Consider the following 23,288-nt stretch of genomic DNA (forward strand, 5'->3'; position numbering starts at 1 on the left):
GTAAAGTAAAGTAAATTTGGATTATGAAAATCCATGGATGTTCTCTAACTTTGAATATTTCTCTCTATCCAATTCTTATTCTGTGGATTTCTTGGTCTTTTTGGATAAATATTGATAAAAGCCATATAATAAAGTTAGAAGGAGAGATGAAGGGAGGGTTAGATTGAGATTTTATTTCTATCTCTTGTTTATTTTTTATTTCTATTTCTAATACTGGGAACTCAAAGGGGAAAAGGTCTTCCAAAGAATGTATAATTGCTCACATAGCACTTGTTTGCAGTTGTTTAAATTAAATGAGTCTTCTCCTGGGGTGGTTGTCAGCTGTGCTTCCATTCAAAATCCAAGAAAGAAAATCTTAGTCTCTATTAAAATAGAGAAAAGTACTTTTACTGAAATTGAAGTGATAGCAACAAAGGAAAGCAAGTTCTGAGGAAAATAGGTGCGGAAATTACATATTGAAAGTTATTCCAAGGCAACCAGCAAGAGTCAAGCAGCAAAAGATGTCAGGAAAACTTCTTGGAGGCTGACAGTTGTGCTGCTAAGCAATCCAGGAAAAAAAAAGATCCAGGTGCTTTAGGAAATTGATGGCTGATGCTGCTTGAGCAAACTCTAATTTTCCAAAGCACCTTTCTCCTTTCAAATGCAAAGCTCTACATCACCAATTTAAAAATAACTTCAAATGTTACAGATTAATTGGGTTGTGTTGTGGTCTGGATTTGAAGTGGGGGGAAGGGTTTGGAGCCCATTTCTGGCACTCTTATAGGATCTGTTGAAACTGTATACAAAAGGCTGATCTTTCTCCAGGAGCTGGAAAAACTTTTTAAACTTTGGCATTAGCTAAGACTTTTTCTCTCTCCTTTTCTATGTGATTTGTTGTTTATTTTCAAGTTTCTATATGAACATGGTAGCATGATTTTTTTTGTATATCTCTCAGCTATGAATATTAATATTGGTGTGAGGACAGCAGCAGCTCTTCTAGATCAGTTTTATGAAAAACGGAGGTTGCTTATTATATCCACTCCTACTGCATCCAATTACTTTTACAGAATGCAGCTGGGAATATTGCAGGTAAAGAAAAGTTTATTATACTTAAGTGAAATTTTATTTCTACTCCCAAATAAATATAGATGGACAGTGTCTTTAAAGTGTTGCTCCTTTATTGAATACACATTATGATAATCTGGATCCACATACTCACAAAGGGCTGAGTGAATGAAATGAGTTCCAGTTCCACATACTCACAAAGGGCTGTGTGAATGAGTTCCAGTTCTTGTTAAACAAAAGGTGATTCTCATAATTTCCCTTTAAATTCACTACTCACTCTGTTCTAAGAAAGTCTTTAATCCATTCTAGATTGGATGGAACAGGAGCAAAGGTGAATCTGCAAAATTGCTTCCTCTTCTGACCCATTGCTGCAGTAATTCAGCTTCGAGGAGAATGGTCTTGATACAATTTGGAGTTATGCTTATTTTTTCCTCTTCAAAATGAGTCTAAAATTTTTGGCAAGCATATAGGAACAATCGCTTTAATTCAGGAACCTTTCAACCTTGACTTAGTCCATTCCACTTAAAGGCTGCTTTCCTGCTCCCTCCCCACAAATAAATAAATGGTTCATATACAGAATGAAATGGGACTCCTTGTTTTGGATACATGACCTAATGGTTCCAGGAAAAAAATCAGAGAGTCTTAAAAGTGTATGTGATTAAACAGAATTTGCGTGTGAAAGTGAAATTTAATGTGTAACCACTCCTTTTTTTGACAAGCTTTCAGAAGTGAATAGTTTCTTTTTTAAAATTTTATTTATATATTTTCTCTTCGTATACAATAAGTGCATAGTGAACAGCGTACTGTCTTGAGTCAGTTTACATAACAACATTAAACTCCTAATTTCTACCTCTATTTTACAACCATTGTTAAAACAAGTCCCAAGTTTGAAAATATTCTGTGTCTTCTTTTTCTTTTATCTTTAATGTTAGTCTGTCCATTTCTGCACAATCTAATCTTTTTAAATTATTTCTTCTGTGGATGTTTCCTCATTTTTCCAGTGTTGCACAAATACAATTGTTGCTGCTGTCAAAACATGTAATATTAAATATACATTCCCTTTATCATATTTCTTTGGTAATATGCCTAACAAAAAGAAATCTGGTTTATAATCTATATGCTGCTTTAACATTTTTTCTAACCACGTATGCATTTTCGTCCATATTTTTTTTTGCCTTTGGACATGTCCACCACATGTGATAATATGTACCCAGAGTTTACAGTTGGACGAAAATGTAACATTTGATTACATTTCCAACATTTAGCAGACATGTTTTTCAACATTTTGGCTAATATAGCCAGCGGTAAGTGCCACCTATAAAACATTTTGTATAAGTTTTCCTTATATGTAGTTGCCATCATTAATTTATAGTTTCTTTCCCAGAGCTTTTGCCAATCATCTAATTCTATGGTATATCCAAAGTTTTTTGCCCATACTATCATTGCCTCTTTTGCCTATTCATCTTCCATTTTTAGGCTTAATAAAAAATTATATAATTTCTTAATTAACTTTTCATCCACCATTAACATTGATTAAATGTTGTTTGCTCTTTATAAAAACCATAAGTCTTAACATCTTTCTCATATCTCACTTGCATTTGCATTTGTGGCTATCACAATAAATCAACACCGTTTCTGTAATTCTTGTTTAATTTTTAGTTTCCCTTTAGCATTTAATATATTTTTATATGTTAAAATTTTCTCCAGGTTTACTAGATTTGGGTGAACAAATGCTTCCATTGTTGAAAGCCATCCTGGTATTTTTATATAAATTTTTGCTTTCACCTTTTCCCATACTAAAAATAGAGCATTCCTTACATAATGTCTTTGGAAGTAGCTATTACTTTTGTTCTTATCATACCATAAAAAAGTGTGCCATCCTAACTGGAGTTCATGACCTTCTACAGTAATCTTCTATGTGTGAGAGTTATCCATTCTTTCACCCATGTTAATACGCATGCTTGGTAATATAGTTCCCAATCTGGTAGCCCAAATCTACCATTGTTTTTGGATTCTTGCAACATTTTCAATCTTATTCTAGCTTTCTTTCCTTGCCAAATAAATTTCAAAATTGTTGTATTTAGCTCATCAAAATATTTTTTTCTCTATTTTTATAGGAATTGTTTGAAACAAAAAAAGTAGTTTTGGTAGAATATCCATTTTTATAGTCACTATTCTTCCTACCATTGATAATTGCAAATTTTATCCATTCCTCCAAAATTATTTCATGTAGTAGCCTTATATAGTTATCTTCTTTTATTGTTGCACATCTTGCTGTTAAATATATTCCCAAGTATTTAATTTTCTTGACTATCTGAAGGTCTGTCTTTTTTATTAGTTCATTTTTTTGTTTGCCTGTAAGATTTTTAACTATTTTTTTCTTTGTTTACTTTCAATCCTGCTACTTCCCCATTCTCTTCTATTCTTGTCATTAATTCGGGACCAGTTTCCAATGGTTCTTCTAGGATGAATATCAAATAATCCACAAATACTTGTAATTTATATTTTTCTTTTTTTATTCCTATATCTTTTAATTCTACATCTTGTCTAATATTCTTGTTTAACACTTCCAGTGTTAATATAAATAGCAATGGGGATATGGACATCCTTGTCTTGTGCCTTGGCTATTACTTTTGCTGTTTGTCTGTAGTATATTGTCTTAATCATGTTTATAAATTTCTCTCCAAAGTCCATACAATCTAGCTGTTTCATCATAAATTGCCAATTTACATGCTTTCTGCATGTCTAAAAAGATCAACATTTGTTTTTCTGAATGTGTTTCATAATATTCCAGTGTATCTAAAATAAATCTTACATTGTTTTTTATTTGTCTTTTTGGTAGGAATCAATTTTGGTTTGGATGAATAAATTCATTAAAACTATTTTAGGTCTCTTTGCCATTATTGATGCAAATATTTTGTAATCTGCAATTAGTAATGATATTGGCCTATAGTTTTTTACTTGTGTCAAATCTGTTTCTTCTTTTAGAATTAAGATAATATTTGCTCTGTCCAAATATTTGGTATTTAGGCCTCTAGCAGTACCTCATTATAAACCTCTAGCATTGACAGGCTTAAGGTATCTTGTAGATGTTTATATATTTCTGCTGGTAATACAACTGGTCCTGGAGTTTTATTATTTTTGCCTCTTTGTCACCTCTGTCAGCTCCATCATCATTATTTTTCATTTAACATATCTTTGATGTTCTCATTTAACATATTTTTGATGTTCTTTGGTAGTTTAGCTCTTTCCAAGTATTATATCATCATTTCTTCCTAATTTTTTTCTTTATCATATAATTTTTCATAAAATTCTTGAATTATTTTCTTTTTAATCTCATTTTCCTCTTCACATCTTTTCACATCAGTTTCTTCTCTTTTTCCTTTTTCAGATAATAAATCTTCCCGATTTATTAGCATTTTCCAAGAAGTTTTGTTTTGCTCTTTTAATTTGTTGCACCAATCCTTCCTTTTCTATTAAGTTCAGTATATGTTTTATTATTTCCATTCAATTTTTTAAAATTTTCTTTTGTGGATGTCTTTGTAATTCCAATTCAAGTTTTTTAAATTCTTCCCTTAATGTCATTTGATGTTGTTTTTCTTTCTTATTCTTTTTTTGCAATTTAAGTTATAGCTAATCCCCTAATGTGTGCTTTAGCTGTGTCCCATACATTTTGCAGTGATGTCTCTTCTTTTTTATTTTCTTTGAAGAAAAATTCCATTTCCTTTGCTGTTGCTTGTATAAATTCTTTATCTTTTAATATAGATTGATTCAGTGTCCATCTCAACTTTTTCTTTTCTCCTTTCCAGTTTACGTTTATCAGATTGTCGTCAGCCCAGTATTGGTTTCTATCTCAATTTCTTGCAAATTGGTTCTTAATTCAGGTGACATCCATATCATATCAATTCTGAACCATGATTTATGTTTATTTGAATAGAATGTGTATTGATTTTTTTTCAGGTTCATTTCTCTCCACATATCCTGTATACAAGTTTCTTCTATCATTTTAAAAAATGCCTTGGGAAGTATTTTTCTTTCCTTTTTCCCTGTCTTACTACTCCTATAGTCTAATTTTGCATCTACAATTGCATTAAAGTCTCCTACAATACACATATTTTGATACTCCATTTCTAATATCTTTTTATGCAACTTTTGGTAAAATTCTTCTTGCTTATTATTTAGTGCGAATATTGCTATCAAAAGTATCTGTTTTTGGTTCATCACTATTTCCACCATTTAAAATCCTTCCTTCTTCATCTGCATATATTTGTTTGGAGCTTATTGTTTCCTTAATGTATAGAGGTACATTAAGAATTATCCCTCTTTTGCTGCGCTGATGAAAAATATAATTTCCCAATTTTAGGCCATTTCAATAGATTACTGTGTTCTTTTTTATATGAGTTTCTTGCAAGCAAATTATATCTATTTTTAACTTTTGTAATTGTGCAAAAAATCCTTTTTATGGGGGAATTCAATCCATTTATATTTATTGTCCATATTTCATTTTCCCTCTCCATCTCCTTTACTTATATATAGGTTTAATTCTAGTTGTCCTTGTCTGTCTCTGTTCTTTTGCCCTTGCTCCTTCTTGTTCTGTCTTTTCTGTTTCACCTTCTTCTCATATATTTCTCTCTTCTACTGTTGCTTCCTCCTTTCCTTTATCTTCCAGTTCTTCTCTTGTTTCTTTTCTCTCAGTTGCAGCAATGTAGTTATCTATCGAATCTAGCCTATATTTTTTGTCATCCCAATTAACTGTTCCCTTTGGGATCAGCCATCTGAAATTAACTTCTCTTTTAATTAATGGTCAAGAATTGATATTGTTTCCATATATCTCTAATCCTCCTAGGAATCAGTTTCAGAACTGTGGTTTCTTTCCCTCTATATTTGTAAAACCATATAATAACATACAAATACCATGTTTCCCTGAAAATAAAAACCTGTCTTATATTTTTTGCCACCAAAAAAGGCACCAGGTCTTATTTTCGGGGGATGTTATCCACTGACTAACCTCACTTGCGCGTATCGCCCCCGGCCTCCTTTTCCCTGACAGAGGCCTTCAGGAACTTCTTCTGTAGTCGGCAAGGCTTTCCTGAAGGTCTCTGCAGCAGATGACAGAGCTCTGGATTGATCCAGAACTTTGTTATCAGCTACAGAGGCCTTCAGGAAAGCCTTGCCAGCCTTGCTGGCTGCAGAAGAAATGGGCCAGGTGCAAGGCCTGGCTACAACTGTCCAAAGATAAGTGGTAGGGCAGCTCCACCACCCAATCCCCACCCTAGCTTAATTTTTACTCATGCACTCTGGAGTGGGATCTTAATTAGGGCTTATTTTGGGGGGTAGGATGTGTACACACGTGTAAAAATCAAGCTAGGACTTACTTTCAGGGTAGGTCGTATTTTTGGGAAACAGGGTACCTTGTTATACTGAATATATCATTCAGTTAGACCAGGGGTCTGCAACCTTAAACACTCAAAGAGCCATTTGGACCCTTTCCCACAGAAAACAAAACACTGGGAGCTACAAAACCTGAGTGGGTGTGGCCAACTCAATGTCACTTGCTCCCACTCAGTCACATGACTCCCCAGCCATGGCTTCCCAAGTTTTGTGGTTCCCGGTGTTTTCTTTTCTGTGAGAAATGGGTCTCTTTCACTCTGTCTTTCTCTCTTTTTCTCTCTCTGTCTCTTTCTCTCTCTCATCTCTCTATCTCTTTCTTTCTGTATCTCTCTCTCTCTTTCTGTCATATCTCTATCTCTTTCTCCTCTCCCTCTCCCTCTCTCTGTCTCTCAACTCTCTTTTTCTCTCTCATCTCTCTTTTTCTATCTCTCCATCTCCCTCCCTCTCCCTCTCCCCCGCCCTCTCTCTCATCTCTTTCTCTCTCATCTCACTTTCTCTCATCTCTTTCTCTCTCATCGATAACTCTATGTGTGTGTGTGTTTTTTCTTAAGTTTTTGTGGGTATTTATATGTTTATTCAGCTTTGTTCGGGTATTTTCCCACATCATTATAGTTGTGCTTTTAAAGTTGTAGCGACGTTTTGGCAGAATCTCATCTGCCATCATCAGGCTTGTGTATTGGGTTCATCTGTGACAGACAAACAACAGACATTAATCATTAATCAGTTTAGCCCTTGCACATGTAATAGGCCCTTCCAACGCCTCCCACCCATAATTAACCCTGTTGTTGTTCAGTCATGTTAGTCAAAGGAGGGTCATCTCTTGTTGTTTTGTCTCTTGCCAGACCCAGCCTGGAATGCTAATCTCTAAGAAGTGATGTTAACCTGCCTGCTATTGCAATTTGTTGCTTTGCTTGTGACCTTGTGGTCAGCCCGGCTCATTCTTCATTATTCCTGTCCATTATAACTTAGGGCAGCTCTGCCGGGCTCCTCTGTATTTGAACAGGCCTGACTGTGCCTTCATAGGATGAATCCACATGCCCAGGTATAGGGGGGTGTCATCGATCTCTGCTCCCTGATGGAAAGTGGCAAGAGAGGAAACAAGAGATAACCCTCTGTTAGGGATAACATTGTTTACCTAACTTAGTTTGGGTAAAATAATATATAAACTATGTTAGTGAGTTTAAGTGTATGTATCACTTTAAACTGTAAACCAAGTAAAAATACGGTGCGGTTGTAAAATCACCATAAGAGGGAGCAAGAGAGCTCACTGTTTCCCTGGCTTATACTGGAATGCTGACAATGATGAATTGATGGTGATAACTGCGTGTTTGCTGAGAGAAGAAAAGGGGTTTGATTTTCTTCATATCTCTGACTGCAAAAGAGATATATCACTGGACTGATTGATTGTAAGTTTAATGAACTCTCTTCGACACTGGACTTTGCAAACTGAATAACCCCCGGACTGACTGAACTTAGTGTATGACATATGGACTGTTTGACTATGCTATAACTCTTGCTGGAATAAAAACTATTTAACTTGCACAGTGTATCTGTCTTACTGAGTGTAAGCTACTACAACGTTTTGTTCTCACATATCTGCCTGCTTGCTAGACTGCCGTTGCATGTTCTGCTAGGGTGTATATCCCTAACACCCTCCTTTGACTATCATGACTGAAGTAAAACAACATGGTTAATTACGGGTGGGAGGCAGTTGGAAGGGCCTATCACGCGTGCAAGGGCTAAATTGATTAATGATATATAAAGGCATAGATCTTTGTAATGGTAGCTTAATACTCTGACAATGTCAGCAGAGGCTGACAAAAGCTTAGTAAGTACAATTTTTAGTTCCGGAGATGGCAGGATGTCTGCTTCTTCTTTTACACACACACATATATATGTAAATCTTCCTCTCTCTGTGTCTTCTCTCTGTCTCATCTATCCATCCATTCATCTATCTCTCCATCCATCTATCTGTGCTCTTCTGCCTAGCTTCATGGGTCATGTGAATCCAACCACTTGGGCTGTGGAGGGGGAGTGGAGGCCGGCAGGCAAAGTCAAGCGTTGGAAATCACACAAAATAAGGCAACTCTAACATGGATCCTGTTGGGGAGACACCTCCCTTCCCTCTCCCTCTCTCCCCCCCATGGTGGGGGGGTGGGAGGCCCAAGGACAGCTCTCTCCTTGGAGGTGGCCAGCAAGAAAACATGGTGCTCCGGCTGGGAGGTGTGGGCGTGGAGCCCCACTACTGGCCAGTGAAAGCAAACCAGTCTGGGTGCGCACTTTCCCCACTGCTGCCATGATGGCACTGGCTGATCTCTATATGCAGGGGTCTGCTTGCTCAGTCCTGGGAAGGCTCCAGCTACCAGCACCACTGCGTTCCCCGCCAGGTGATGTGGCAGCACAGTGCCTCCTGGAGGGGCAGGTGGCAACGGCAAGAAGTGGGTAGAGGCCAGTGGGCAGGCGCCCCCCACCTGCAGGGTGGGAACATAAAAGGCAGAGGAAATCCATGCCTTTACTCCCAATCTGGAATATGGAGCAAGTCTCCATTCCCCGCAGTCGCCTTTACCTTCTCAGACCATGCAAGCAATGACTGGGAAGGGAGGGTGAGGGTCGGAGCCAGCCAGTGGTAGTATCACATGACAGGGAGCTGCAGTGGAGGGATGAAAGAGCCGCATGTGGCTCCAAAGTTGCAGGTTGCTGACACCCGAGTTAGACCCTGGAAGTCAGAAGTGAATAGCTTCTTAAGTGTTAAACTATTTCACAATTAAACATGTTTAATAAAATTAGTCTCTATCCATTAATGTTGCTCTCGTCCAATTATATTTGTAGAGAGTAATAAAGATAATTTAGATGGAAATAGGCAAGAACTAAAAAAAAGGACTAAAGTATTTTTAGTCCAAAGCAACAAGATAACATTTGGGAGTGATTGAGGCAGGTGCATCACTAATTCACTAGAATATAAGACAAGGGAGAGGGTACAACACAATCAGGCTTACAAGATTGTAATTATAGCCAACATCCATAAAATAGTTTTAGACTTCCTGATGTGGTTTACTCAGTGTGACTGATAGATTTTGAGGTGACTAGGACATAAATGATTGTCTGAAGGGCTTCTTATTAATGGCAATTAGGTAGGTTTGTGCAAAGGCCTTCCTGACCTCAGCTACCACCTGCTCTTTGAGCAGAGTTGTGAATCCAGGATGATCCCCGATTGTGGTTCAGTCTTGAACAGAGACTTGCAATTTCATCTAAGACCAAAGATGAAAACTACTCCGATGCAGGAGGCTCAAATAACCATAGCCATTTGGTTTTGCCACAATTCAGCCTAAGCCTGAACCCAAACCTCAGCCTATCCAGACCCAAACCTCAAAACATTGCATCAGAACATTGCAATCAATACCTGGAAGGCCCAGGATCAAGATGTTTGGTTTGATATCATCATCTGTATCATGACACTGAACCCCAAGTGGCCTCCCCAGTTGTTTCATGTAGAGGTTTAATAGGCAGAGTGACAATGTTGAGTCCTCAGGTATTTTACAAGTGAGGGGCAATGAACCAACCACAGAGGAAGGAGAACCATTGCAACAGTGCCCTTCCAAAATTTTGCAACAGTCCAGAAAGATACCATGGTTAATTTATGAAAAAATCACTAGAATATCAAGGACTACAAGAATGGTTGCACCTGTCAGCTTTGAAATTCAGCTGCCACATTTTATTTGAAGGGGGTTGGAGGAGTTGAAAAGTTCCAGGTTATTCTGTATGTCGTATTAAGAAATTCCAGTTGCAGTTAATTGGTTCTTGTGATTTATGAAGTGTAGAAGTGGGAGGAGAGAAGGTGGATTCTGTGTAATGCGCGAAAATAATTTCACTTTGGGAAATTGCTTTAGACATACCAGATCTGTTTCTAAATAAATCAGTTGGAGAGAAAATGTCTCGGAGTGATTGATGTCATGGATACTTTCTGGATGCCTTACATTTATTTCCCAAAGTCGACTTTTTGAAGGGGCTTGGCTGATACCCCGGAGTTCTTTTCCCAGAGATGGAGAAAGATCAACAACCAGCCAAAGTTGGACATGTGCAGGGGGAGTGTGGGGAGGCCCTCCCTCCGGAGCATTAACTGGATCTGCCAGCCCTTGTTTGGAGGAGATGATGGATGCTTTCAGAATGGCAGTAGAAGAAAGATTTGGGAGCTATACCGAAGCATTTCAACTCAAGAAGTTGTTATAACCCAGATGTAACCCAGCTGTCTGAAGAGAAATCTTTCTCTAGCCCCAGGCATATTGCTATTTTGTCAGATTGGAGGGAAGAGAGACAATTGGGGTCGGAATTCTCTCAAGAAGACACCCCCAAGATTTATCCTGGAAGTCCATCAAGGGCAGTTTTACATCAACAGTTCCAGAATTTAAAGGTGACAGGCTTGGTCTCACAGTCTGTTTGGACAGGTGGAAGTTTGAGATCACCCATATTCACTTACGCAAGTATCGTGAGGGACGAGGAGATTATACAGATGCCAGTTGGAGGAAGCCAGAAAGAAGCATCAACTGACAGAGGTGTGTTGCAGCCTCCGAGGCAATCCCCTCATTTTCCAGAAGAAATTTTGCCCCCTGCAGAGAGTATCCCTCCAGTGTGGGGATTTTATCCAGGCCGGGGTGGATTCAATGCCAATGGCACCAACACAGCCCTGGTCTAAAGGGGGGTTGCCCAGACAGCAGACACTTCCCCTCCACCTGACCAGGGAACCAGGCCACACCCATCTTCCTCCTGGCAACTACAAATACAGCCCCAACCGGCAGCAAGGCCACAGGGACCCCTATTCCAGAGAAGCACCACCCAGCCAGGATTCAGGGGGCCTACCCACCCTACATACGCCACCTGGCCTGTTCCTTTCATTCCAGTACAACCTGCAGGGGCCTGGCATGTGCCACTTCAGCAACCATGACCCAGGCTGGACCAAATACCCTTTAAGGCCGTATTTGATGGCCACCATGAACATTTCAATTGCTTCCTCACTTGAATCCAATCCCATATAGAACAATTTGGAGATCAATACGCCACAGAGCGTGATTTGGTTATGGCCATAACAAATGGGATGAATGAAGGGGATGCTTCAGACTGGGTGGCCCAACTACACAATGAACAAGCCCCCGAATTACACAATGTAACTGGATTTATTCAATTATTAAGACTCAGATTTGAAAACCCAGACAGGGTAGCAGAGAATGAAGAGAAGTTAATGGAAATGAGGCAAGGCAAGTGACCCTTGTCAGAATTTATTTGGGACTTTAGAAGGGTCGCAAGCCACCTCATGGATTGGCCTGAAAGAATGACTTTACACTATTTTAAAAACGCCATTGATCCAGAAGTAAAGAAGGCCTGTGAAATTAGGGGAATCCCAGATACCTTACAATCATGGTATGCTGCCTCCCTCAGCTTAGATCGTAGCATCAACCCACACAGGAAACCCCTTCCGGCAGCCCTGCCTAAGAGAACTGTGGCTAGAAGACCGCCGACTGAACCAGCCAAAATTGCTTGTACCCAACCCACCAGGGTGCTGAAATGTTACCGGTGTGGCCAAGCCGGCCATAGAGCAGCAGACTGTCTGGCCCCTGCTCCTGTACCACAAGCACCGCAGCCGGAGTCTAATCCAGCTGTTAGAGGTTGGAAGAATCAAGAAAGATCTCCGGCCAGGGGTGGGTTCACCAAACAGCTGGGAAAGCCCCCTCTGCGCAGATGGGAGCAAAGGACCACCAGATTGCCACCATGTCCCCAAGAACCTGACCTGCGAAGATGACCCAATGGTGAGTGATCCCATCATACCTTTTACAGTCAAGGTCAAGTTAGTGGTACCAAACACGGGGGAGGCCAGGGAGTTAGAAGCTGTCATCGATACTGGGTGTTCTAGATGTCTTATTGGACTCCCCATAGTTGAACAATTAGGCATAAAGACTAAACCGCTAAAACACCCAATCAGATTTGAGCAAGTGGATGGAACCTTAATTGGGGGGAGCAGCCACTCAAATGACAGACTTGATCAAGATGGAATTAGAGCCCCATCGCAAACTCGTACGCTTCATAGTGGCCCCCAAGATGTCAGAATCAATCATACTGAGACTTGCTTGGCTAGACAAATGGGCCCCGATGATCAAATGGGAGGATGGATTCAGAAAAATCCTCATTTGATGGGTCCATTGCCCCCTCTTCCACCCACTACAAAGCCACCGGTCAGCTTGAACCCAGAGCCTGAGCCAGCATCCATGGCATCCCACCTTCTCCTAGATAACCCCCCAGGTATCTGACCAATGCAAAGACTTGGCTGAAGCATTCAGTGAAGAAGAATGTAATGTTTTACCTCCTCATCGAGCCACTGATTGCTCCATAGAATTAGAGCCCAGGGCGAAATTACCAAAACTAAAGATGTATTCCATGACGCCTGCTGAAATGACTGAATTAAAGAAATACATTGACAGCAATTTGGAACAAGGGTTTATTGAGCCTGCCAAATCAAGATTAGCTGCTCCCGTGTTGTTCAAGGAGAAGAAAGATTGAGATTTCAAGGTTGAGATTGTGTGTTGACTTTTGAGGCGTGAAAGCCATATGCGTCAAAAACATATATCCTCTCCCCCTTATGAAGGACTTATTGAACCACCTGTCGAAGGGCAAGGTATTCACCAAGCTAGATCTCAGGGAAGCTTACTACCAGGTCCGCATCAAAGAGATGAGTGGAAAACTACTTTTAACTACCCTCTGGGTAGCTTCCAATTCAAAGTCATGCCTTTCAGACTTCAGGGAGCTCCTGCAGTGTTTATACAGCTCACCAATGAGGTGCTACACCCGCACCTTTACTGGGGGGGTCCTCGTGTACCTGAATGACATCCTTATCTTCAGTCAAACCATGGAAGAACATGATCAATTGGTCCAACAAGTTCTAAAAAATCTTCTAGTCGCCAAATTATATGTGAAACTCTCAAAATGCGAATTTCACGAAGAGTCGCTGGACTACTTAGGCTACAGAATATCCAACCTGGGGATTGAAATGGACCCCAGAAAGGTGAAAGCAGTCCTGGACTGGCAACCCCCCAGAACCTGAAAACAACTTCAAAGTTTCTTGGGGTTTTCCAACTTCTATAGACAATTAATTCCGTCCTTTGCTGAAGTTGCCCTCCCATTGACAAAGCTGTTAAAAACAGGCCTGTCACCCACCAAACCGAAGCCGAGTCAACCCCTGGCTTGGACTATGAACTGTCAGAAAGCTTTTGAAACCTTAAAACGCCTCTTGGCAGCTGAGCCCATCCTCCAGCACCCAGACGCAACCAAGCCTTTTATTGTCCAAAAAGATGCAAATGATGTAGCAGTGACAGCCATTTTGCTGCAAAAAGACTCTCAAGGCCAACTGAAATCTTGTGCTTAAGTGTCCAAAAAGCTGACAGACACAGAGCGAAAGTGGGCAGTCTGGGAGAAAGAAGCATTCGCTGTATTTTTTGACTTGGAGGCATTTATTGCCGCTTTATTGACTTGGAGGCATTTTCTAGAAGGGGCGCCAGAGACACTTCGAGACTCTAAAGACCCCTAGGAGATTATCGCCCAAACAAGTCTGCTGGGCCCAATATTTCAAGTGATTCAACTTCAGCATTAAATATATCCCCAGAGGGAAAAATGTACTGGCGGATGCTCTGTCCAGAAAACCTCAGTTTGACAGCCATCGAGAGGAAATAGTACAAGCCTTAATTTCAGAAGCTCAATCGGCAGGCCAAGTGACCACTCGAGCCCAAGCCAACTGCAACCCCAAACACCTGGAAGATAAGCTGACTACAGAATTGAAAACGGCCCTATTGGCTCCTTGGTTCCTGGACCATCAAACCGAGTTGACAATGAATGATGGACTAGCTTGGAAAGGGACTAAGCTTTATGTACCCACAACCCTAAGACTACTGGTACTAAAGCGTAGCCACGACTCCCAGCTGGGAGGCCACTTCAGATTCCTAAAAACCCTACATTTACTGAGAAGACAGTTCTGGTGGCCAAAAATGAAGCTTGATGTCGAGGACTATGTAAAAAGTTGCTCAATTTGTGCCGCAATGAAACACAGAACTGGAAAAACCCCTGGCCTCCTGCAACAAGTTGCTGAACCAACCCAACCTTGGGAAGAAATTGCAATGGACTTTATTGTGAAGGGACTATAATTTGGACTATAATTGACTTATTCTCTAAACAGGCCCATTTTATAGCCTGCAAAGGACTTCCATCTGCGAAAAAACTTGCAAAGCGGTTCGTGAAACACATCTATAGACTACATGGAGTACCTCATAGAATAATATCAGACAGAGGGGTACAATTTACCGCAAAATTTTGGAGGGAATTTCTGAAATCCATTGGTTCCTCTCAAGAGTTATCCTCAGCTTTCCATCCTGCTTGTAACGGAGCAGCGGAGAGGGCTAACGCCATGATTGAACAATACATTAGATGCTATGTAAATTATCAACAAGAAAATTGGGCTGAGTTATTACCTTTTGCAGAGGTTGCTTACAATAATGCAGTACATGGCAGCACGGGATTGACTCCATTCCAAATCAACACTGGAATGGATTTTGTCCTGATGCCAGAGTTACCTGCCTCATCCATGTCCCTAACAGAATGGATGAACTCATTAAAGAAAGGATGGGAAGATACAAAAAAAGCTTTGACTGAAGCTGCAAAAAATTATAAAAAACAGGCGGATAAACATAGATCTTGACATTTCAGTTCTACTTTATGAAAAAAAATCTGCTTTGCATAACAGATTCAGTGAACTCCAGCATGGGCATTTGTTGACCCCAGTTGCTGTCTATCCCACTTTGTAATCAAGCTTTCTGAACATGATCTACCTGGGATGAGATTGTTATGAGGACTTAATAGCTCTGAATAAAGATTCCATCCTAGATCAGTTTACCTAGGTAAAAAAAAATCCCACGAACTCCCTTCATGATTTGTTGCTATAGTTGTAAAAAGAAACTGGTTTTTTTTAATGATAACCTTAAAGACCTAAAAAGTTTAATTAGCTATCAGGCTTCAACACTGCCATTATTTAAGAGTTACAGTAGCCATACACATTTATCTATTTTGGGGACTTCCCATTGGGCTTATCACTATTCCTTGAGTGTATATCAGATGCATAAGCTACATGCATCTTTGTTGAAAATTAAATGCACGCATACCTTTGAGGAGTAACCAGGCAGCCTTAGGCCAGGCTGACTGTAACCTAGGGCTTTAGTAGAAATTGTTGGTTTGTCCACATGTATTGCTGTTATTCTCAGTACTGGATGGGATTTTGCATTTCCCCCTTAGGTTCAAGCCATTCAGCTGTTATTCATAGTTCAAGAACTTTTCCTGCTTTTGCATATAACATCCAGCACTTGCTTGATCTTGTAGCAGTCACAACTAGCATATTTCTATTCAAAACCTCAAATTTTCCAGGCACCTCATCAGCCCCTATTTTACTGTCTTGATCTTCTGTACATGCCAAGTGAACAAGTACTCCATCATGATTCAAATGTTGTCACCCAGTGATATGGAGGATTCGCATAAATTCTGCTCAAACATGGAAATATAAATTTTACAGTAGCAAGAAAAGCTTCCACAAGTCAGTTTTATGCAAAGCAGTAAAAATGTGTTATTTGACATTTGCAGAATCCAATCAATTAAATGCGGGGTCAATTTTGTTGCAAGCTGTCTTCTTTCTTATGTCGTTATAGTTTTAAAGCTTAGTTGTTATAACACTTCACCTGCCTGTGGATGCTTTTCATCTATTTTTTTATTATTCAACAATGAAACATTTCCTCAAAGTATTTTGAACTTTCTTTCTTTTTATTTTTGTGCTTGTTTTTTGTTGTCAATTTTGTTAATCGTTACCTCACTGCTGACCAAATTATTTGAACAATTGGAAATGTTGTACTTCTAGTTGCTATTTACTTTTTAATCATCTCTCTCTCTCTCTCTCCCCCTCCCTCCCCCTCTCCCCCTCCCTCCCCCTCTCCCCCCTCTCTCTCTGCCTATTTCTGTAGATTTGTACAATACCTCCCCTTATAATGTTTAGCAAGGTGGTTAAGATAGCTTTTTTTTAAATACAGTGTTAAGACTATTAAGAATTAAGCCCATCACTTACTAGTGAGCTTGTTAGTCAGTCATTAGTGTGATGCACAATGATCATAAAGAAAGATAAGGAAGTTACTTATTTGTAATTGATATCCCACAAATGGTTATTTATGCATCCAAACTCTCTTACCTCCTGCAAATTTTGGTAGTAAATATTCCTAATCATCAAGGACTGCTGGGACACTCTTGGGAACTGAGAGTAGCAATGAGAGCCCCACCCAAGACAATCCACAGTAGAGATGTGCTTCTTACTTATGCCTTGTTTCTTACAAACTAAACAAATCATGCTGTCTTATGTGGAAACCTAGGCAAATAGCAGTGTGGGATTAACCATTGGCCAACAGGCTGAATAATTGATTGGCCACACCCACACAGTCACATGACCACCCAGCCATACCCACACAGTCACATGACCACCTAGCCACACCCACAGAACCAGTTTAAAAATTTGAATCCTACCACTGGTTGCACCATCCCACTCTTGGCTCAGGCACCAAAAAAATAAGGTATCATTGCCATCAATTGGTTGGTCATATAAAGTTTTGCAAGCCAAATACAACAGTCCCACATTAAAGATTATCACAAACACATTGTATAGATGCTTTTCATAATTAAACCAGTTGATTATCTTCCTACACAGCCAGCACAATGTGGTTTAGATCTCCGGCATGTTACAGTGATTGAATTGGTTGGGGTTTATCCAGCACAACTGGGAAGAATAGGATTAAGACTGATGTCTCCTGCCTTGGCTGTACAACTCAGGTAAATTATATAGGCTCTAATTGTAAGGAAAAATTTCCTCTGGCTGTTTGTCTTTAATGTCTTGATTAGATTTTTAGAGCAGGCCTTTATGGAATGAGATTTTTTTATACAAGAGGAGTCCTAAATAGAACATCTTGTTTAAACTTGATAAATAAATAAAATAAAATGTAATGATCCCCATGTTATATTAAAATTAACATGTTCTTTAAAATATATTTGATGCTTCATTAATTTGTGATAAATTGTTACCGTATTTGCCGGCGTATAAGACGACTTTTTTGCCCTGAAAAACATGCCTCCAATTGGGGGGGTCGTCTTATACGCGGGTCATCTTATACGCCGGCAAATAGTAATTGGGAAGCACTGCGGCTGCCCGTGGCTGAGGCACTTTTGCGCACCGTGGAAGCGAATCCCGTGAAGCCGAAAGGGCAGCCAGCCTTCTCCCAGCTCCCAAGGAAACGAGGCTCACACCGCCCAAGCTCCGCTGAGGTATCCGGCTGGGGCTGTCAGGAGTTGTTACCGCTGGCGCGGCTCCGCGCAGCTCCAGTCCCGCATTGCCACGGGAAGGGAAAGGCAAAACCAGGAGCCGCTGCTGCCATTGCAAAGCGCCACCGCGGCTCTTCCTTTTGCCTTTCCTTCCCGAGCAACAGGACTGGAGCCGCGAGCTGCGCCAGCGGTAACTCCTGACAGCCCCAGCTGGATACCTCAGCGGAGCTCGGCGGCGAGCCTCATTTCCTTGGGAGCTGGGGAAGGCTGGCTGCTCCTTCGGCTTCATGGGATTCGTTTCCGTGCACAAAAGTGCCTCAAAAAAAAAAATGCAAAGTGGAAGGCGTGCGGAAGAGGGGCGAGTATATAACAAACTATATTTTGAGTGGAAATGTTGGGGGGTTGTCTTATACGCCGGGTCACCTTATACGCCGGCATATACGGTAATTCTCTTCATTGCACAGAGACTGGTTGCATGCTGAACTGCGCATAAGCATTTATCTCTCTTCCCTGCATTGCCAAGTAACTGTGTGAAATATAAAATGGTCTTAAGTTTGGGGTTCCCCCCCCACAATATTTAGTGCTGTAAATTGTTCACCTGATTGAATTTATTTTAGTTAAATGTCATATTTCAAGGTCATAATTTGAAAATTCTAACATTAAATCATAATGAAAATTCCTAATGAAAAGCAAACAGCTTCCTTAAACTGTAAAACATAATCATTTTTCCTATTTAATAGTACGGAGTTATATTTCAGCATAAGGGCAACACCAACTTGTTTTTTAAAATGTTCTTTGGCCTTTAGTTATAGAAGTATACAGCTATCCTGGTCATGCATACCAGTTAGAGTACCAGAGGTGTGGAGTACCTATGCAATGAAATGTTTCTAAAGCAAGAATAAAATGAGCATGCTTACTGTCTAAAGACAAGATGGAACTTTGTTATATTCATTGGAATTTTGAATGTTCTAGATATGCAAGGTATTTATTGCAGTACTAAGTACTTTAAATTTATCTCTCTGTTGGAGATTTTGGCCACAGCAATATGTGGTCAAAATGCAGTGTGAGGACTGGATTATCTTTGCTTGATATTTAACAATTATACTGGAAACAGGATTATTTTCCTTTTCAGATGTTGACTATTTATTGTATACTCTAAGGCAGTGGTCACCAGCCGGTGGGCCGCAGCCCACTGGTGGGCCATGAGAAAATTTTGGTGGGCTGCAGAGGAATCTCACCCCCAGAGCACCCCCCCCCAAAGCAATTAATCCAGGCTGCACAGAAACACAAGGCTGCGCCGTCCACATGGCCCGCGGGAACCCTCCGTGCCCACTCATTCCTTACCCGGCAAACTTGCCTGCTAAAATTGCTATTTTTCCTTTTTTCAACCATCATCTGTTCTGCTGTGCCTGGAGATTTAGATTAGCTAGGAAGCAGGAAATTGTTGGATTTCTTGCTTTCTAGCTAGTCTTTAGATCTTCGGCTCTGCTTTTAAGCACAGCCAAACCTTGCTTAGGGCTAAAGGTTCTATTATTCAGTGGAGATTCAAGGCAAGCAAATTTGAGAGACTGAGCTAGCCAATGGCAGATAGATAGATCACTGAATGATTCTGTGAGCAACTCAATCTGCCTGCCTGCTTTGCCTGATTTTGGGTAAAAGTTGCTTTTTTAAATAAAAAATTCAATATTTACATACATGGTGTGTTGTGAGTTAATTTTGTGAGTTTGCTTGCTAGCAAATTTTATGAGTTTGCTTGCAAGCAAATTTTATGTGACAGACTGAGCTAGCCAATGGCAGATAGATAGATTTCTGAATGAATCTGTGTTTCTGTGAGCAACTCAATCTGCCTGCCTGCTTTGCCTGATTTTGGGTAAAAGTTGCTCTTTTATAAAAAAAATCAATATTTATATAAATATTCATATTTACATACAAGCCATGCCCAGCCAGTCACATGACCACCAAGCCACACCCACAAATTAGGTCATGCCAGAACCAGTTAGTGGTCCCTGGGATTTAAAATGATCAGTTTTGTGGTCCCTGAGGTCCAAAAGGTTGGCAATCCCTGCTCTAAGGAAAAGGGAATATTACTGTACATAGGAATGAAGATCAATTTCACTCATACATTGACTGGAGAAGCAGCTTCAGGAAGCTTATTTAGTCAGTCTAATGGTCAGCTCTGTTGATGATTGTTTTGGGTATAAAAGATGAATAATCTATTGAGGCCTCTTGCTGAATCCTTCATATCCACCCCCCTCCTTTTGCAATTCCTTTAGTTGCCCTTGGTTTCTCGCTGAAGCAACCAAGGGCAACTAAAGGAATTGCAAAAGGAGGGGGGTGGATATGAAGGAGTGTTCCTTTTTCCTGTCCTACCCCTTTCTTTGCTTTTCTTACATCACGGGTATCAAACTCAATTTCATTGAGAGCCTGAGGTCAACCCTGGTTGACCTCAGGGGACTGGGGTAGGTGTGATCAGCTCAACATCACTCATGTTGGGGGTGCCTGTGGTGGCCTGAGCACTCTGCCAGTGAAAATGGAACTTGGGAGGGTCATTTGCAGCCCTCGCAAGCTCCATTTTTTACTGTGATGGCCTCCTGCAACCCTCTGCCAGTGAAAACGAAGCTTGCAAGGACTGTGTGCAGCCCTCACAAGCTACATTATTTTTTACTGTGATGGCCTCACACTCTGCAAGCGAAAACTGAGCTTGTGACCTCTGTTTTCGGGTGTGACGGCCTCCTGCAACCCTCTGCCAGCAAAAACAGAGTTTGCAAGAGCCGCACATGGCCTTGTGAGCTCCGTTTTTGCTGGCAGAGGCATCACAGGCCAGTCCTTCACTGTTTCCAGGGTGGTTCTGTGGGCCAGATCTAAGCACCCCACTGGCCGGCTCTGGCTCCCAGGCCTTGAGTTTGACATCACTGTCTTACATGTTTAGTTTATAAGCTGCAGACAGGGTTTGATACATGCTGCTTTGGGATACTTTTGTCTAGAAACAGATGTTCTTGAACATGAGCAAGATCAGGAGTGCAAGGTAACTGCTTAGTGAAAGAGAAAGGAAGTTGTTAACCAACTTGTTTCTTTTCATACCCTCAGGTTGTTACTTCGTATCCCTCACTATAACTTTTACATGGTAGTAGTTGATAAACATGGTGTGGACAAAGAACGATCTCCTTTTCCAGCAACCTCTGCTGAGCTCTTTGCGCTCATTGACACTTTCCCTTTGAGAAAAGAAGAAATGAAATTGCAAACTGAAATTGGCCGGTCTTGTCCCTGATTTTAGACTATAGATGTTCAGTATTTTCGCTGGCTAAATTTTTCTGGTACTACACAAAGCATGAGATTATGAAAGTCACTGCTGTACAGAACCTTTTTCTTTTATGTATGTATGTATGTATGTATGTATGTATGTATGTATGTATGTATGTATGTATGTAAGTAAGTATGTATGTATATGTTTAGGCTATGGATGTGGCAAAACTTTTCAATTAACCTACAGTATAATTGATGCCTCTTTGTCTTGTCAAAGATTTATTTTCTGCTATGAAAGGTTCTTTTTTATTATTATTTTTTATTATACATTTTCCTTTATTATACATCATGTTTCCATTTCTGCAACAACAATGTACTGTCTATATCAAGTCTCTTTTGAATATACATATTATACACCATGATTATAACCATTGTTCTCATAGTTATACAATATACTCTCTTTTGAATATAGATAATATTATATACCCTAATTATAACCATTATTCTCATAATTATACAATATAATCCTCACCTCAAATGGCTCTATACACTTTAATCTATAGTCAAGTGTGGTCTAGTGGTAATATTGCTTGTAGTGTTATGTTTATATCTATCTATCTATCTATCTATCTATCTATCTATCTATCTATCTATCTATCTATCTATCTACCTACCTACCTATATTATTTACTTCTATTTTGGTGATCATCTTTAATTATAAAATTATTAACTTCTCCTTCTGTTTTCTAACCATTTATACAGTAAATCCTATGTTAAATAATACTCTGTTTCCTCTTTATCCTTAATTTTCATCGTTAACCTGTTCGTTTCAGCAGTCTAGTATTTTCTTTATTACCTTTTCATCTATACGTATACTTTTATTTTTCCAGTTTTGTGCGTAAGTAATTCTCACTGCCGTTATTACATGTAACATTAAATATATAATTCTTTTGTTCTATTTCCCTGATAGTATACCTAGTATAAACAATTCTGGTTTTAAATCTGTTTGTTGTACTGTCATTTCTTCTAACCACCTTTTTATCTTTACCCAATATTTTTTTTGCCATTGGACAAGTCCACCACATGTGGTAATAGGACCCCGGTATCTGTTCACATTTCCAGCACTCTGGCAATATGTTTTGGAACATTTTTGCATTCTTGCTGGTGGCAAATGCCATTTATAGAACATTTTGTAAAGGTTTTCTTTGTATGCGGTTGACATTGTTAGTTTGTAATTTCTTTCCCACAGTTTTTGCCAATTGTCTAGTTCTAAGTTATATCCAAAATTTTGGGCCCATACTATCATGATTTCTTTTATATGTTTTTCTTCCATTTTAACATTCAATAAGTAATGATAAATTTTCTTTATTAATTTGTCATCTGTCCCTAGATATATCTGATCTAATTCTAGCAGTTCCTTATAAAATCCATATATTTCTGTATCTTTCTCATTTGTATTTGAATATGTGACCACCAAGCCAGGTCGATTCCCTAATTTTTTGGTTCCTGTTAAGTCCCCTTTTTCATTTAGGATATCTTTGTACCTTACGATTTTTTTCAGTTCTAGAACATTAGGATATATTAGCTCTTCCATCATGGATAGCCAGACCAGTATTTTCATGTCATGATTCTGTTTAATGTTTTCCCATACTGACAGCAGAGCATTCCTTTGGAAGTATCTGTGTATTTTACTTTTCCCTTATCATACAAATGCATGCCACCCCAATTGTAAATCGTGGCCTCTGTGAAAGGTTCTTGTAATGATATTGAATTGTTTTGGTTAACCCTTCAGAATATTAGTTCCCATGTAAATGTTTTGTTTTCTTTCACAGATCTTTTATTAATAAAACATTTTTGCATTTTACAGATTTTGTATTTATATTAACACTGTGTTACAAAGCTGTTTGTTTTGAATTCAGCAAAAGGGCTCCAGAGTAAGATTAAAGGAGTCTCACTGATTTCAGTCAAATAGGGATACATAATTGTTAGGCAGCTCACAAAATGTTCTCTTCTTCTGGCTATATGGCCTCATTGGGATACAGGCAGTCCTCAACTTACAACCACTCATTCATAAAAATTACAATGGTACTGAACAAAGAGACTGTCAACTTGCGAAGTATCCCGGACCTGCTCTCAAGTTGCCATAAGCAAGGGGGATGGGAAAGCAAACTTCGCAGATGCATCAAGGAGCTGGCATCTCAGTCAAAACAAAGCAAATTCCAACTGATAAGCCT

The 23,288-nt window shown here is 39.7% G+C and overlaps 1 protein-coding gene across 7 annotated transcripts in view; it reads left to right on the top strand.

Annotated features, from left to right (window-relative positions):
* SRPX (sushi repeat containing protein X-linked) overlaps nucleotides 1-22,918 on the top strand; it is a 142,359-nt gene extending 119,441 nt beyond the window's left edge. For 5 of the 7 annotated variants that reach the window (XM_087966857.1, XM_087966853.1, XM_087966854.1 and 2 more), the window contains 3 exons: nucleotides 935-1,068; nucleotides 17,204-17,325; nucleotides 20,899-22,918. In XM_087966857.1, coding sequence (XP_087822983.1) covers nucleotides 935-1,068; nucleotides 17,204-17,325; nucleotides 20,899-21,079 — 437 coding nt within the window. In that variant the 3' untranslated portion in view covers nucleotides 21,080-22,918. The remainder of the gene's footprint in view (nucleotides 1-934; nucleotides 1,069-17,203; nucleotides 17,326-20,898) is intronic. The other 2 variants (XR_015749836.1, XR_015749837.1) reach the window with 2 other exon arrangements.
* The last annotated feature ends 370 nt before the right edge of the window (nucleotides 22,919-23,288 follow it).

The sequence above is a fragment of the Notechis scutatus genome, chromosome 5, assembly GCF_049901735.1.
Source record: "Notechis scutatus isolate UNSWTSFEM ecotype Mainland chromosome 5, rNotScu1.2, whole genome shotgun sequence".
Taxonomy (NCBI): domain Eukaryota; kingdom Metazoa; phylum Chordata; class Lepidosauria; order Squamata; family Elapidae; genus Notechis; species Notechis scutatus.